The 16,277-nt window shown below is 33.9% G+C and overlaps 7 protein-coding genes across 7 annotated transcripts; 4 read left to right on the top strand and 3 right to left on the bottom strand.

Annotated features, from left to right (window-relative positions):
* Window positions 1–416: 416 nt before the first annotated feature.
* Window positions 417–2,115, top strand: NAEGRDRAFT_62621 (uncharacterized protein; the record flags this gene model as incomplete). Its single annotated transcript, XM_002682030.1, has 2 exons — window positions 417–812; window positions 868–2,115. The coding sequence occupies 2 exons, from the start codon at window positions 417–419 to the stop codon at window positions 2,113–2,115; spliced, it is 1,644 nt and encodes a 547-aa protein (XP_002682076.1).
* Window positions 2,116–2,322: 207 nt separating this feature from the next.
* On the top strand, window positions 2,323–6,141 carry NAEGRDRAFT_45916 (uncharacterized protein; the record flags this gene model as incomplete). Its single annotated transcript, XM_002682029.1, has 2 exons — window positions 2,323–3,775; window positions 5,915–6,141. 2 exons carry the CDS (start codon window positions 2,323–2,325, stop codon window positions 6,139–6,141), a joined length of 1,680 nt encoding a protein of 559 aa, XP_002682075.1.
* A 1,732-nt stretch (window positions 6,142–7,873) lies between these two features.
* Window positions 7,874–8,944, bottom strand: NAEGRDRAFT_62619 (uncharacterized protein; the record flags this gene model as incomplete). The annotated part of the gene is made up of 1 exon (XM_002681880.1): window positions 7,874–8,944. The coding sequence occupies one exon, from the start codon at window positions 8,942–8,944 to the stop codon at window positions 7,874–7,876; it is 1,071 nt and encodes a 356-aa protein (XP_002681926.1).
* A 790-nt stretch (window positions 8,945–9,734) lies between these two features.
* NAEGRDRAFT_78152 (adenylate/guanylate cyclase) lies at window positions 9,735–12,632 on the top strand. The gene has a single exon (XM_002682028.1). The coding sequence runs from the start codon at window positions 9,914–9,916 to the stop codon at window positions 12,608–12,610; it is 2,697 nt and encodes an 898-aa protein (XP_002682074.1). The 5' UTR covers window positions 9,735–9,913; the 3' UTR covers window positions 12,611–12,632.
* Window positions 12,630–12,980, bottom strand: NAEGRDRAFT_30358 (uncharacterized protein; the record flags this gene model as incomplete). The annotated part of the gene is made up of 1 exon (XM_002681879.1): window positions 12,630–12,980. The coding sequence occupies one exon, from the start codon at window positions 12,978–12,980 to the stop codon at window positions 12,630–12,632; it is 351 nt and encodes a 116-aa protein (XP_002681925.1).
* A 151-nt stretch (window positions 12,981–13,131) lies between these two features.
* NAEGRDRAFT_45914 (uncharacterized protein) lies at window positions 13,132–15,036 on the top strand (the record flags this gene model as incomplete). The annotated part of the gene is made up of 1 exon (XM_002682027.1): window positions 13,132–15,036. The coding sequence occupies one exon, from the start codon at window positions 13,132–13,134 to the stop codon at window positions 15,034–15,036; it is 1,905 nt and encodes a 634-aa protein (XP_002682073.1).
* An 82-nt stretch (window positions 15,037–15,118) lies between these two features.
* On the bottom strand, window positions 15,119–16,212 carry NAEGRDRAFT_30273 (uncharacterized protein; the record flags this gene model as incomplete). The annotated part of the gene is made up of 4 exons (XM_002681878.1): window positions 15,119–15,438; window positions 15,520–15,769; window positions 15,842–15,907; window positions 15,964–16,212. Coding segments are annotated over 4 exons (885 nt in total), but the record flags the coding sequence as incomplete, so codon positions are not given.
* Window positions 16,213–16,277: the final 65 nt, after the last annotated feature.

Below are 16,277 nucleotides of genomic sequence, written 5' to 3'. Positions count from 1 at the left end.
GCAATATCTGTTAATGATCCTGTTAGAAATATTTATGACATTACTCAATTAGATTATTTAAAAATAATCCATCTAAGCTTAATCAACATGATGAAGCTGCTGTTCAAACTGATCTTGCATATTCTCCAGCTGTGTTTTGGATTTTAAAATTCCAGGCATGAAGAAACGATTCATTCCACATTTACGATGAAGGAATGCAAGGCTATGTCACTATTGGAAGAACATACACTGGTGTTGAACTACCTCCAGGAAGTATTCATTCAGATATTTACATATTCTACTATTTACAAAGAATATTTGAATATGAAGAAAATCATGAAAATAAATTAAAGATACAGCAAGCAGATTGAAAGTTATGGAAACTCAAAGCTGCAAATAGATTCTCATATTGGTTTGACATTTTACAATCAAAAAAAATGTCTTTAAAACGTCTAGTTGCTGCCACTTTGTCTGTTGGTTCAGTTGGCTTGATCGGATCTAACTACTTTTCTCACACTAAAAACTCCATGATCCTTCCTACAACAACCATTCAAGCTGAAACACCAAAGGTTGCTAATAATTCAATGATCAATAAGAGAGTTGCAATTATTGGCAGTGGAATTTCTGGTTCTGGCTCTGCCTACTTTCTCTCCGAATTGGTTGATGAGATGAATAGAAGAGAAAATGATTCCTCTTCTTCTTCACCAGAGCCAAATTCCAATTCTCAAGAAATGAAGAGAGAAATTGAATTGGTGGTTTATGAGAGGGATGATCGAGTTGGAGGTCGTTTGAAGGAAATGGTCTTGTATCAGGATGAGAAGGATCCATACAAGGTTTGTTTATTATAATTAATGTTTCAGAATCAAAATTAATTGACAAAATTCAAAGTATTCATATGAAGTGGGTGGATCATCTGTCATTTTGGAAAACAAGTACATTTTGGGCTTGATTGAAAAGTTTAATTTGACATTGGAAGAACCTCATTTTAATGTCAGAATTGGTATATTTAATGGTGACGAAAAGAGAATGGTATTTTGTGAATCTGACAGTTGGTGGAAGACTGCAATTAGAGGAGCATGGAGATATGATTTTGGTATTCCTCTCTTCTTATTGAAGAGAAGTGTTAATTACTACTTGTCAAAGGAGAGATTTTTAAATATTTACAAACTCCAAGAATTGCCATCGACTGGTCCATTAAATGCAGAAACATTGAGTAAGGTCTATACATGGGAAAGTACTGAAGATTTTTGTCAAGATACTGGAATGAGTGATTTGACCAAATTGACTTTCTATGAATATGCAAGAAATAATTGGATTCAAGAACGTTTTATCAAGGAATATTGTGATCCAATTTTGAGAATCAATTATATGCAAAACTCTGATCAAATCAGTGCCTATGGAGGAATTATTGGATTAGCTGGAGCAGTTTCTGATTTTAGACATGTTCTTGAAGGAACCTCAAAAGTTCCACTTGGTTGCATTGAATCAATTCCAAAAGATCGATTGACCTTAAAGTTGAATAGTGAAGTTTCTGAAATTTCATTCGATCCAGCATCAAACAAGTATTCTCTCAAGAGTGGAAACAATTCTGAACTCGGTCAATTTGATTATGTAATTGTTGCAACTCCACTCGAGTTTACAAATATCAAATTTGAAAATATCAAACTTCCTCCATCTGCCTTACAAAAACGTGATATGAATATTCTGATTACTAGCATTATTCGTGCAAAGGACTTGAACAAGAATTATTTTGGAACTGATTGCTCTGAATCAGATGTGTATATTACAACAATGAAACCACTTTTGACCAAATATCTACCACTCAATAATATTGCACCTATTGGAAAGACACCTGATGAATCAGAAAGAATATTCGAATCGTATAGTCATGAGCCACTTTCAACCAAAACATTACAGGAAATGTTTGTTGGAGCCACATCAGTAGTTCAACAAGTTTGGAAACATGGAAGTTATCCAATTCTCAAACCAAATAATATTCAACCTCCTGTCAAACTCCACAATAATATTTACTATACGAATAGTGTTGAAAGTGTTGTCAGTACTATGGAAACTAACCTAATCTCAGCAAAGAATGTATCCCTCCTCATTGCAAAGAATATGGTTTCTCAAAAGTAATCTTGCCGATTATTTGTATATTATTATCTATATTTGTAAATTCTAAATAATTGGTAGTAAGGTCCACACCTTACGTAAGTTTATATTGTAAAAACAATAGACAACCAGGTAACGTAGTCAACCTAAATTTTACAATGAAAATTTAGGTTAAATAGAGAGTTTTACTGAAGGAAAGTAAAACTCAAGTTGAAAAAATTGCAACACATTATGAGTCAATCAACAATTCAAGAAACCATCACTGACATACTTAAGAAGCATGATAAAAGTGCTGTTGGAAAGTTAACAAAGGCCTTGATACAAAAGATTATAGGTACCTTGGAAATTGAAGTTTCTGGCCAAAAGAAGGTATTGGCAAAGGCAATTGTTGACTTTATTGGTGCAGACAAGTTTACGGTTTGCACAAGTGGCAAGAGTAAAGATGTAGAGAAGTTAAAGGATGAGATTAAACATGCATTCAAGGAAGCAAGAGATGATGATGACGATGATGATGACGAAGAGGACGATGGTGAGTCAGTTGTAGAAGTTGAAGATGGCTCTAACAAGAGAAAGAGAGAAGAGGTATCAGAAGAAGATGTGAAGAGATTTAAGGCTTATGAACAAATAATCGATGCTAAGATTGCACAGATGAAGCTGGAAAAAGCTGAAACAGAACGTGTTTTACAACAATTGGCAGCTGAATCTGAAGTTAGAAAATACACAGATACAATCTACACACCATTGCCAACAACTAATTCTAGTCTTCTTACAGAATATGAGAATTTGAGAAAGGATTCTGCTTTTACAATGAAGATAGCTAATCTTTTCCCAGAAATAGATGATACGAAGAAAATGGTTGCGAACTTAGAGACAAGAGCTTTCCAATTACAAGTTCAAGCCGTCAATCCAGAATTAGCATCTAAATTGGCGTTTATAGAAAGCAATCCATTATGGCGTGAGAACATGGATAAGCTTAAGATGGCAGAAAAACTACTCAAGTTCGACCATAAGGAGAAGGGTAAGACAAGTTTTGTTAAATCCTATGCAAATGCCAAGATTTATGATAAGAAAGATAAGGCAGAGGAAAAGGTGAATATGTTTGGTAGTGCTAATGGTATGAAGAAAGTGAAGAAATGCTTTATTTGTAATGACCCAAACCATCTGATCAAAGATTGCCCTAAGAGAAATAAAAGAGAGGGTTCAGAGTATGTAGATGATTTGTTTTTTCCGAGAGGTAGAAGAAAGAAGAGAGGCTATTCATTCCATTTCGAACAAATGGGATACCTGGAGGAAGAAAGGAGCTTCAATGGAAATAGTGGATATGTTGAAAGAGGGTGTATCAGTTCAAACAAACGAAGAATTTGTTCCATACTATGGAAAGGTAAATTTAGAAGAATGGTCTTTGGAAGAGAGAGAATGGTTAAAAAGAGAAGTGAGTATTTTGAAAGAGATTGGAGCTTTGGAACCTTGTCACAATCCAAAAGTGATAGCCAAGTATCGGCTGGTCCCAAAGAAAGAATCATACCGACTGATTATCGATTTAAGACCGCTCAATCGGTTTTGTTCTATCCCCAAATTCAAGTACAACACGTTGAAGAAGTTTTTAGAACACGTACCAATGAACAAGACAGATCAAATTTGGGGTTCTATGTTCGATATGAAATCCGGATATCACCAGATGAAGGTAAAAAGGAAGGACAGACCATACTTTGCCATTCAAGTAGAGGAAGAGGTTTTGCAATTCACAGTCCTTCCATTTGGATGGAATGGATCTCCATACTTTTTTACACAAATGATGAATGTATTTATCAATTTTTTGAGATCAGATTCTTTAACACCATCCAATTACTTAGACGATGTTGGTTTATTACATTTTGGTTCCTATTTATCTGCATTAAGGAACAATACATTCGTTACAATGGTATGTGCAGAATTAGGTGTAGTTATCGAAAAGAAGAAGAGTCAGTTAACTCCATTAAAAGTCTTTCAACTACTTGGGATCAAGATAGATCTGGTCAGCAGGAAATTAATTATGACAGAAGCTACATTAGAGAAAATTCGAACTCGTATTTCCATAGCCCTTGCCAAGTATCACCAAGATCAGAAAGTAACATCCAGAGAACTGTTTCGGATGACTGGTATTATAATTGCTTATGTAGACTGTTTCCAACCTGCAAGGGTGATGTTGAATCCGATTTATTCTTTAGTGGTGGACTAGGTGAATATTGGAGGCTGGGATTCCGAATTTCGCATCAGAGACCGAGATGTAATTTTCAATCTCCAATGGATTTTATACAACTTGGACCATTGGAATGGAAAGGTGTTCCAATATCCAAGCTTAGTGGAATACTTTTGGACAGATGCATCGAGATTGGGATGGGGAGTTTTCCACAAAGAAAGAAATTTGAAACTACAAGGTTTTTGGAAGGGAGAACAATGCCAAGAACATATCAATGTATTAGAAGTGAGAGCGATCTATCTTGCCCTAAAAGAATGGTCACATCTTTTGAAAGGAAAGAATTTAATTGTTTACACGGATTCAAAGGTGGCTCTATATTGTATAATGAAGGGAAGAGCAAAGTCTCCCATTATGAATCAATTGATTCAACTAATATGGCGCATTATTTTCGAACACGACATCCGTTTGCTTTCGTTAGAATGGTTACCTTCGGAGGAGAATCAAGTAGCGGACAATCTGAGCAGAAATATTCAAGAGAAAGACCCAACAGATTGGGAGATTACCAAAGAAGCTTTTCAATTAGTAGAGAAGCAGCTGGATGTATCAATAGGATGGGACAGATTCGCCTCTCATTACAACTTCAAGACAAAACCATATACAGTGAGAAAGAAGACCAGCAGAAGAGAGAAAGCAGATTCATTCTCTCACCTTTGGACAGAGCCAGTGGTAAATTGGTGCTGCGTACCTTTCAATCTAATAGGGAGAGTATTACAACATTGTCTAGAGTCCAAAGCAGTTATGGTATTGGTTCATCCAGTATGGAAAAAGAGGTGGTGGTGGAAGATAATAGAAAGTTATCAAATTCGTTTTATGAATCTAGATGGAAATCATTTCAGAGCCTCCCAAGGAGGGAACCTAGAACCATGCAAAGGATTTTGGACCATAAGAGCAACATTAGTAGACTGCAGAGTCACGATTTGAGTAAGATTGCAGATACATTAATGTCATGTTCAATTGAAATATCCACAACAGACAACTATGAAAGTTATTGGAATAGATTTATCAACTTTCTTATTAAGCAAAAAGAGGTTCCACCAGCAACTAGTGAAATGGTAGTCAGATTTCTCACCTTTATGTTCATCAAAACACCATCTGGTAATAACTGTCGAAGTGCAATGTATGCTATTAAGCATTTTTGTAAAAGGATTGGTTGGGAGGATATTACAGTAAACATTAGAGTACAGATGGTGATAAAGGGTATGTGCAATCTGGCTACAGTGGCGACAAAGAGAGAAAGAGATCCATGGAGAATAGAATTTATTTGTAAATGGGTAATTGTTGGTAGACAGTTTGTTAAAGAAAAATCATATGTTCTATACACGTGCCTAATGATTTTTGGTATAAGGTCAATGTTTAGGGGTTCAGAATTGGGTGGTTTATTAATAGAGGATCTAAAGATTGTGAAGTTCCCGGTGGTGGGGTTTAGTATAACAGTGAGAAAAGTGAAGAATGATAAGAAAGGAAGAAAATCATGTATCGAAGCGACAGGTTCTGAATTGTGTCCGATGAAATGGCTTCAAAAATTACTTGATTCAAGAGACAAAGGAAAGTTTTTGTTTACCGGTGGTTTTTCTTTAAATACAGTTGAGATTTCTTACATCTTAACTCAGGTTGCAACATGGATCGAAGCTGATCCAGGAAAGTACTCTTCTCATTCGTTGAGAATTGGTGGAGCCACGGAGGCTGCCATTATGGGTATCCCTGATGCTACCATCAAGGCCATGGGTGGTTGGAATTCAGATGCTATAGACAGATATTTTCGAGCTAACTTTAGAGGTGATAGAAACGGTTCACACTTGATGGGCTTCTAAACTTATGCTAGTAAGGTCTCAATGTTTTCGAGCTTGTTGTCTCATTGTTTTTACTATAAATGGTAGTAAGGTCCACACCTTACGTAAGTTTATATTGTAAAAACAATAGACAACCAGGTAACGTAGTCAACCTAAATTTTACAATGAAAATTTAGGTTAAATAGAGAGTTTTACTGAAGGAAAGTAAAACTCAAGTTGAAAAAATTGCAACACATTATGAGTCAATCAACAATTCAAGAAACCATCACTGACATACTTAAGATGACCCACCACCCCACCCTAGATCGAAAATATCTGTAAGTATTATATTGGCTTAATAGACGACGGTGTCATTTGATCGGCCAGGAAGGTGGCGATAATTTAACATGTTGACACCGGGATAGCCCTTGTCACGATCAATACCCAATGAGGGTTTTTTAAGTAGATATTCAATGGAATATCTACTGAAGTTCGAATAGATATTCATAGGAATATCTATTTGGTTTGTTTTGCTAGTAGTTGCAAATATGTGAGTTTATTCAGTCTAAGGTTAGTTTAGTATGATATAGTAGTATATCCATGAATACTGAGCTGGCTGGATGGCTGAATGAATGAAAAGAGGATAAAAGTGTATGCAATTTGTGTACGCGTAGAAGAATAAACTCAATGTTTTCGAGCTTGTTGTCTCATTGTTTTTACTATAAATGTAAAAAATTGAAAAAAAAATTGTTTTAAATTTTATTAAAAAAAATGGAACAATTACCGGATGAAATTATTTCTCATCAAATTTTTGTATTTCATGAACCAAAGTTTCTAATTCAAGTGTGTTCTTTGGTTTGTGAAAAGTGGTTGCGATGTTTATTCACAACTAAACTTTCCCTCATTCGCACAAGTTTAATTCGTGATGAAAATATTTGGAATTATTTTACTAGTGCTTTTAAAAAGTTTCGGAATGCTCACAATTTACACATCCGAAATATTTACAATTTTCTAAAACAAGAACATGTAGAAATTTTCATCAATTTACAATATCTCATTTGTGATGGTAGTTTTATTTTGGAAATTATTTCACAATTTGTCAATTTGAAATATTTAAAATTTACTAAAATTACCTCTTCGTTGAGTCCTTTACAAAAATTGATAAATTTGGAAGAATTGGAATTGAGTTACATTATGGAAGATTTACATGATTTGGCAATTTTACCCAAATTAAGAAAATTAATTGTACACGATATTGAGATCCATCATTTGGATCAAATAAGCAAATTAATCCATTTGAGGGAGCTTTGCTTTATCAATTCATCAGGCAGAGAAATATTTTATCCTAAAAAATCAATTTTTTTAGAATTTAAAAAAATAACACAATTGACTTCATTGATAATTGAAAATCATTGTATTGGAGATCATGCACTAATGTCAATTTCTGAATTAATTAATTTAAAACGATTAGAAATAGAAAATGGATTCCTACACATTACAGGAGCTACATGTTTAAGCAAATTGACAAATCTGGAATTTTTAAAATTGAAAAAATGTAGGGTTAAGGTATGTAAAAATATAGGAATACTTTATTTTAAAGGTTTTTAGGATGCACATTTGGAATTTATTGGCAAATTACCAAATTTAACACAATTGGATTTAACAGAAAACGAATTGGCATGTGTGGATGAAGTTTCCAAACTTTTCCCCAAGATGAAATTATCTGTGCAGATAATCTTGTAGAATGACCCTTTAATAATAATTAATAATAATATTAACTATTTAAAAAACTTAGAATGAATGACATTAATATTGAATACCAATATAATACTCTCATTTGATGTGGATTGCTGACGTTAAACTCGAAATATTGCAATCCATCAAAACTAAATGCTGTTTGAATCATTTGTTGTGAGTTTAAGAGAGGATCACTAACCTTGACACCAACAACCACTTGCTCGTAATTGGAAACCTTACATGAATCATCTTTAAATAGTTTCTTATTCAAGTCGAGCTCCTTAATTAATTCCAAGTTATTTCTGTTTGTCTGCATTGATATTCCTGATATCATTAGAAGGTGTGAGTGAGATAGCAAACTTTTAGGTTCCAAATTGTCACTTGTGAGTTTAGGATATCTAATATTCAAATGAATCTTGAACCAATCTTTCAATTCCAACACAATATCAGTGCTTCCATAAAGACACGCTCTCGAAAATACACTCTCATCCAAGTTTCCCTCCTCATCATACTCTGGTATAAACTCAATTCCCATAATAGCATTGACAAGATAGTATCGTTCTAAATCATTCAAATTTCCCTGAATAGAAGACTCCACATTGATATAATCAAATTGTTTCATATTAGATTCTACCTCTTTGTTGGGTGATTGAATAGATGCCTTGTCATGTGTTTTTTTAGAGAATAATTTTCCAATCTTTGTGAAAAACCCAGTAGATTTAGTTTGGTTGCCATCTGATTTCATCCTATTAGAAATTTTCAAGTAATTACACAGAATTTCCATTTCACTCTTAACCCAAAGAATGGTGAACTGTTGATTTTCGTGGACTCCTTCATATGAATCAAGTAAATATTCTGCCAAGTCTCTGACATGGCATCTCATCAGAAACTTTCTCATTTTCCTTCCCGATACTGAACACCCAAAACAAGTTTCGAATTGTTTCACTAAATCTCCCAACATTGCATACCTCTTGTCCAAATACCTCACAATAAACTTGATTGAATTTATTCTCCAATCGGAACACACCCTCGATAATTGATAAACATGATCCGCCACACTCATAAATTCCAAAACAAATACCATACAATCACTATCAATATTTTTCATTTTGCAAATTATTAATTTCTTTTCGAGTGATGAATTAAAAGAGTAGGCAGTTGTTGCATTTTTTTTAAAGTTTAAAATTTAAATTTTGTAAAATTTTTGAACATGAATATTGTAAGTATTTCAAATAGTATTATTAAGAATACAATTTGAACAATTCCAAAACTGATTTCCAATCAATGCATATTAATAAGCTTAAAAAACTTGTATTTAGTAATAGAGAATGTATCTTATTGACCTCGAAAAAGTTCAAATAGCATGTGATTATTTTGTAATCCTCTAAAAAGGAGATTTTCAAGTTGACTTCACCTTATTCTGAAAATTGCCTTAATTAAATTTGTTCCCTCAACTACGGTTGTTACAAAGACACAAACAACAAACTACTCTCTCAGTATTGTGCAATGTTGTAAAGTATTGCAGCGCACACTACTTAAAAGTTTAACCACTCCCATTTCCAGATAAAAATTCTTTGCTAAAACACATGAAAATTATTGCAATGGTATCATGTTCGACCTCACACCATATTCTCAAAACAAAAATCTCAAGAGATCCATTCGTTCTTCTTGATCCTTCTGTTTATTGTCAAGAAGTATAATTTCACCATTGTGCTGCTGCTCCTGGAAAAAGAGAAACAGTTCTAGATTCAACGTCGTTGTCTTATTACTTCAAATAATTATTCCGCTCTCTCACTTCATCATCATCACAATAAAATCGTGTCATCAACCTAGCATCACAAAACTCTCAGCAAACATCAAATAACTACAGTGCAAAGAAAAATACCGAAAACGAGGCGAGGATACATAGAATATCACAACTGATTATAGAGTTCTTCGTGTACAAGTCAATAGATTGGATTTGTATAGTTTGCGCAGAGATTTTCATAGAGTCTATCATCTCCGAAAGTAATTTGGGTGATCATAATTTTCGTTATCTGTGTGCCACTGAATAGAGAGAACATAAAAACAGTCGAAAATGTTACCGAATAATCAGGCAAATTCGGGACAGTTATTGAATGCTCTAGTTATGATGATGAATAATAACAATGGCAACAATAACAACAATAATAATAATGGTAATAATTCAATGAATGAGATCAATTCGCTTCTCAACATGATGAAGAACAATAGTAATAGTAATAACAACATGAATAGTATAATCAATCTCTTCCAACAACAACAACAAATGCAAAACAACCAACCATCACCCTCTAACAATAATAATCAGCAAGCAATGGGTATTTTCAACAACCTGATGAATCTTATTCAACAAAACCAACAACAAAACAATACAAATCAACAACAAAACATGCTACAACAATTGTTAAATCAACAAAATTCAAATCAACAAGTAATCCAAGTATCCTCACCACCCATGAATAATCAATTTTCGAATATGGTCGTAAATCAACTTTCAAATAACAATAACTTGCAACAAATTTCTCCCAACTCTTCAAGCATCTTGCAGATACAACAACCTACACAATCACCAGTTTCTACATCCTCTAGTTCCACTAACAATGCAGGACAGGCTGGATTGGGGCAAAGTTCCATAACAGAGTCCACAGCTCAAACATTTATTAGTAAGAGTAACACCATGGGATCAAGCATCAAACAATTCTTTAATAATCCAATTTTAAGTGATGTGACGTTTATTATTCAAGGAAAGAAGTTTTATGCTCACAAATTAATTTTATGTGCTAGGAGTAATTATTTCAATCAACTAATTCTCGTCAAATGTTCCAATACATCCATTTTGGAAATTGAGATTCAAGATGCATCTGCTGATATTTTCTATAATATTTTGGAATTTGTTTATACTGACTGTACCATTCTAAGATCTGACAAGATTTGGGATCTTTATCAAGCAGCTAAATTCTATCAGCTGAGTGCACTTCTCAGTCAATGCCAAGAATTTATTATTGGAACTCTTTCTGTGGATAACGTTTTTCAACAATGGGCCAAAGCTCAACAATACGGAACAGCAGTTGTTGCAGAACATTGCTTACTTTTTGCCAAGTCTAAATATGAACAAGTTCTAAAAATGCTAGATCTCTACAATAATATCAACATTTCCAGCAATCCTGATATTATTTCAAGAGCAATTCAAAGTCAACAACAAATGATGGGCTCAATGCTGCCACCATCCGCTACTTCCACTTCTCAACCTTCAACACCAAATAGTACAAATGGTTCTGCTAATGGCACTCCAAAGGGTGATATTTATCAATCCCTTACTGCCTTTACATTCCCACCACCTAAAAAGGACGAAGAAACTCTTAACACCTACAAATTCCCACCTCAAAAAGAAGTATCCAGCAGTGACCCAGAAACAACCTCCAATACAGAAGAAAAGGACAGACACGAATTGACCCAAACCTTTGAATTGTGGGGTGAAGAGAATACTCCACCAGCTGCCTTCCCAACCAGGTATGCTATGGATATGTATCCTTCATTCTTTAGAATTGAGCCTCAAGAAAAGGTTGCATCCTCATCAACAACTCCAGTTGTTGAAAATAGTGCTGAAAATGGAGGAGATAACAACAATACCCAAAAGAAAGAAAACCATGTTAAAATTGGAGAGTCAACAACAGAGAAGGGTTGTGTCTATAGACGTTTATCTGTTCTAAGACAGGACTTGCACTCGGTTGGAGTTTTCTTCCAACACATAATCTCATGTATTACCAGAATGTTACATGCAGAAAGAACAACATTATTCATGTACGATAGACAAACAGACGAGCTCATTTCACAAGTTGCAATTGGCGAAGATGAAATTAGAATTCCTTCTGACAGAGGGATTGCAGGATCATGCTTCCAAAGTGGAAAGAGTGTGAATATACCTGATGTGAGGAGTAATTCTAAATTTGCACCAGAAGTGGACAAAACAACAGGATTTTCAACAAAGAGTGTTATTTGTTCTCCAATAGTTGGAAGTGGAAACCAATTTGTAGGAGTTTTAGAAGTTTTGAACAAGCATACAGGTAACTTTAGTGAGCGAGATGAACAAATTTTGAGCTTTGTTTGTGACTTGCTCTCTATTTTCGTCCAAGAACAAAAATTGGATGAAATTGAGAATATTCACAAAACCTCAATTCTCTTACAACCTTCCTCATACAGAAGAAAATCCGTTGCTCCAGTCACTATGGCTAGAAAGGCGTCACATAGAATGTCAATTTCTGTTGATGATTCATTTGCTCTTCTTTTTGATGATGGAGATTTCAATTTCGATCTTGTCAATCCTGATGAACAACCACACTCCTTACTCTCAGTTAATAATGACATTGCCAACTCCCTTGTAGGACCAAATATTGATCCACTCTGGAACTATGTTCAAAATAATGATGTTAATTCCAATTTGACCTCATCTTTTGTGAGTATGAATGCACAACCAATGTCCAATTTTGGTAGTAGCAGTAGTATAGTTGCCTCAGGACAAGTTGATAACATTACTGATACGAATGTCAAATCAGAAACCAAATCTGTAACACCTCCTCTTACCACTACTACTCAACCAGTGGAAAAGAAGAGAAAACGAAACCAAAATAACAATTCAACAAATAACAAAGCTGCTAATGCTGGAATGCCATTTATGCATTTCAGAATTCCTAGGTATGAATTACAATTCATTCAATTTGATGCTGGTGGTGTAAAGAAGAAGAAAAAGACCTAAATAAAAAGTGCGTGTTAATTTAATTAGAATACCATTCAGAGGCAGATCCCTTAAAACAATGTACATTTGTATAACCCAATTCAACCAATTGATCAGCAGCCTTTTGAGCTCTTCCTCCTAATTTACAATAGGTAACAATTTGATCATTCTTTGATGGTTTCTTCTTTCCAACTTGTTTCTCAAATTCTTCATCACTCAACTCGAAAACATTCTTTACAGTAGCAACAGGAACATTAATAGCACTATTATGAATTGCAGGTAAATCTGTGGATGTATATTCGGAATGTTCACGAACATCAAGCAAAACAAGATCGGTTGGTAAATTTCCGAGCAAGGATTGAACTTGAGTTTTAGTAATTGTTTGCGACATTTTTTTTTAAGATTAATATAATATACTCTAATAATTTAATATTAAATACATAATTACAATAAATGTAATATTTAAAAAAGAACAACATGACAATAAGTAGAATAGTATTTAATTTTATTAATCATATTAAATAATTATTATATTAAAAAAAATGTTCAGATTTGGAAGGAAGATTTTCAGCAAGCCTTCATTCTCATCAAAAACACTTGGAAAATGTCTTTTGATCGGAGGAGGAACATTTCTCATAGGAAAAGCCTTTTCTCACTCATACGGCCATGAATCCATTCAAAAAGTCATCGATGATTTACATCAAGCAGTAGTAGCAAAGCCTTGGATGATTCAGGCTTTTTCTGTTGATGATTTACCAAGTGCTGACTATACAACCTTTCCATTCCGAACAGCCATATGGAAAATACCATCACGAGAGGAACAATTTAAAATTGTAGAGAATTTGGATGAGGATTTTGATTTGTGTATTGTTGGGGATGGTTTGATTGGTGCATCGTTGGCTTATGAAGCATCGATGAGAGGATATTCAGTTTGTTTGCTCTCATCTAATGATTTTGTTTCACAGAGGGACGATTTGGCATTGAATTCCAATTTGATTTTTCATAATGTGTTGGAGGGTGATGAATTGAAGGGACTTTTACCAAACTTTTTTCAAACTCAAGTGATGAAGTGCTCTGGAGGTTTTGAAAATGATGTTATCGAGTGTAAACATTATGAAAATTTGTACAATTCAATGAAGGACAAGTTGGAGAAGAGAAATCACTTGTTTTCTATAGCTCCTCACCTAATGAGAGAATACAGAAATTCAGAAATATTTAGAAACTCACAAAAGTTCAAGTATTACAAGCAAATGTGGAAATTATTGGGATATGAATATTTTGTGTATGGAAAGGATTTGTGGATGGAGGATACAATTTTGGATGATAGAAATTATTGTGAAGCTAGATTGGGAGTTTTGAGGAATAGGTTCCAAGAAAGAACAAAGGATGAGAGTGACTTGTTTAGAGATTTGAAGGATGCCAGAAATGTTTTCAGATGTATCACATACTATGATAGTGGTATTCTGAATTTATCTAGATTTATCTCCTCTTTGGCTCTTACATCGGCAGCATCTGGAAATATTGCTCTGAACCATGTGAATGTCAAATCTGTGGATATGGATAAATCATTGCTGACATTTTCAGATAAGATTATAAACGAAAAGGAATATTCCATCAAGTACAAGAAGGTAATATTTTGCGAGAATACTTCTGAGGATGAACAACTTCTCAAGAGGCTCAATCCACACAAATGCAAGGAAGAATACCTGTTCACTCTTCCACAGCTTTCCAACTATAATATCATTACTCAGTATGGAAAATTTATTTCACATTACAGATACAGCTTATTATCACTGCCAGCTCAACAATTGGAAAACTTGAAGGGAATATTGAGATTAGGTGACTTTACCAAAAATGATATTTATAGTTCTTCTAGATTTGTATTTGATAATGAGCTCAAATTGATCAGTTTGAAATATGAAAATGCTTTGAGAATCATCGACAAAACCAAGGATTATTACTCATCACATGCTGTATTGAAATATATTTACGGAAAAGACTTGAAAGAAATGAAAAATACTGAACCAATTTATGGCTCTGAAAACTTTGTTCACTTCTTGACTCAAACCATGAAGTCTAAATATCCTTACCTTCCTAATGATATTATCAGATACTTGAAATTCAGCTATGGTGACAGATGCTTGGATGTTCTATCACAAGATGTGAAACAAGTTGCTGATAAGCAAATATTTAGACACCAACAAGTTTGGGAAGACTTGCCATTCATTGAGAGTGAAATTAAATATTTGGTGAAGCACGAGAATTGTATCAAGGCATTGGATGTAGCTATTAGATGTCAAATGTACAAATATGATCCATTAAGAATTGCATTGGAACCAGAAAAGCTTTTGGACATTATGAAGGATGACTTGAAGTGGGATGATATCAAATATTCTCAAGAGAAACAAGAACTCATTCAATTCCTTAATGGTTACACAAGAGAATAGGTAAATAAAATTATCAAGTTAGAAATGAATTTATTGGTAGAACAACCACAATGATATAACACCAGATACTTTAACAATATTGTTATCCTCCATAGAAATGAAAAATCAAATACTTACCAAGTCCTGTTATGCACCCTGAAAGGAAATTCACTTGATTTCCATTGAGCCATGAAAGGCCAGATATAGTTTTAACATTTGGTCCAGGTTGTTTCACCACAATCTTTTTTTCCTCATCAAAACCTGAATATTCAAATATTGCTCCCAAGACAGAATCCAAAGTTGTTCCAAATAATGCAGAGAAGATACATAATACTACAATTGGATACTGGTAACTGAGAACAACAGCCAATTGAGTAAATAAAGGAAGAATCTCATTAGAATTTCCGACCAACATACTTCCAACTTGATTAAATCCTGAAAATCTAGCATAAAAGAAATCCAAACAAATCATTAATAAACAAATTATAGCATAAGAAATACCACACATCAATGAGGCCAAATAGCCACTCAATGAGACACCTCCATTTACACCATGGAAAGTCTTTTTCAATGTTAAAATGAAAATTGGTTCCTTCTTTGATAAAATTCCATATTCAGATGACCAAGTATCGCTTGTATTTGCAATATAGCAACACAAATAGCAGACCAATAAGAATGTCTTCAATGGATAATCCTTAGCATTGAAATAATAGAAATTTCCATACAAATATCTATGAACTTCCAATCTAGAAAACTCAACCTGCTGATTTGATTGATGTGATTGCCAGAATATTGTTTCAAAATTTTCAAATTGGAATATTCTAACCACTTGGAATAGTAAACAAATAAATGTTGGAAAGAATCCATTAGCAATTACTTGCTCAAAATTTCTCTATTATTTGTAATTTCACCAATTATTATAATAATTGTCATCATTTAAACACCTACCTGTCCTCCTTCTTTATATCCATCTTCTCTCTTCCTTTTAATATCTGCCTTGTATTTGGTGAGTGCAGAACTTGAAAAGAAGAAGAAGAGTAATATCACAGTCCATGAAAACCCTCCAACTACAGAAACAAATCCAACAAACAATGCAGCAAAGGCTCCCGAAAAATCCAAACTCTTTTTCCGATACCCTCTAATAGCTATATACAATGATAAAAACAAGGCAATTACAACCTTTCCCAAAAACATGTTATGTCCAACAATAAATATATATATATGTACAAAGATAATGATCAGCAAAAAAGAACAGGCAACAA

Source organism: Naegleria gruberi (genome assembly GCF_000004985.1).
Source record: "Naegleria gruberi genomic scaffold NAEGRscaffold_4, whole genome shotgun sequence".
NCBI lineage: Eukaryota > Heterolobosea > Eutetramitea > Acrasida > Naegleriidae > Naegleria > Naegleria gruberi.
Note: the sequence above shows the minus strand (reverse complement) of the source record. Positions and strands in the feature narration are given on the sequence as shown.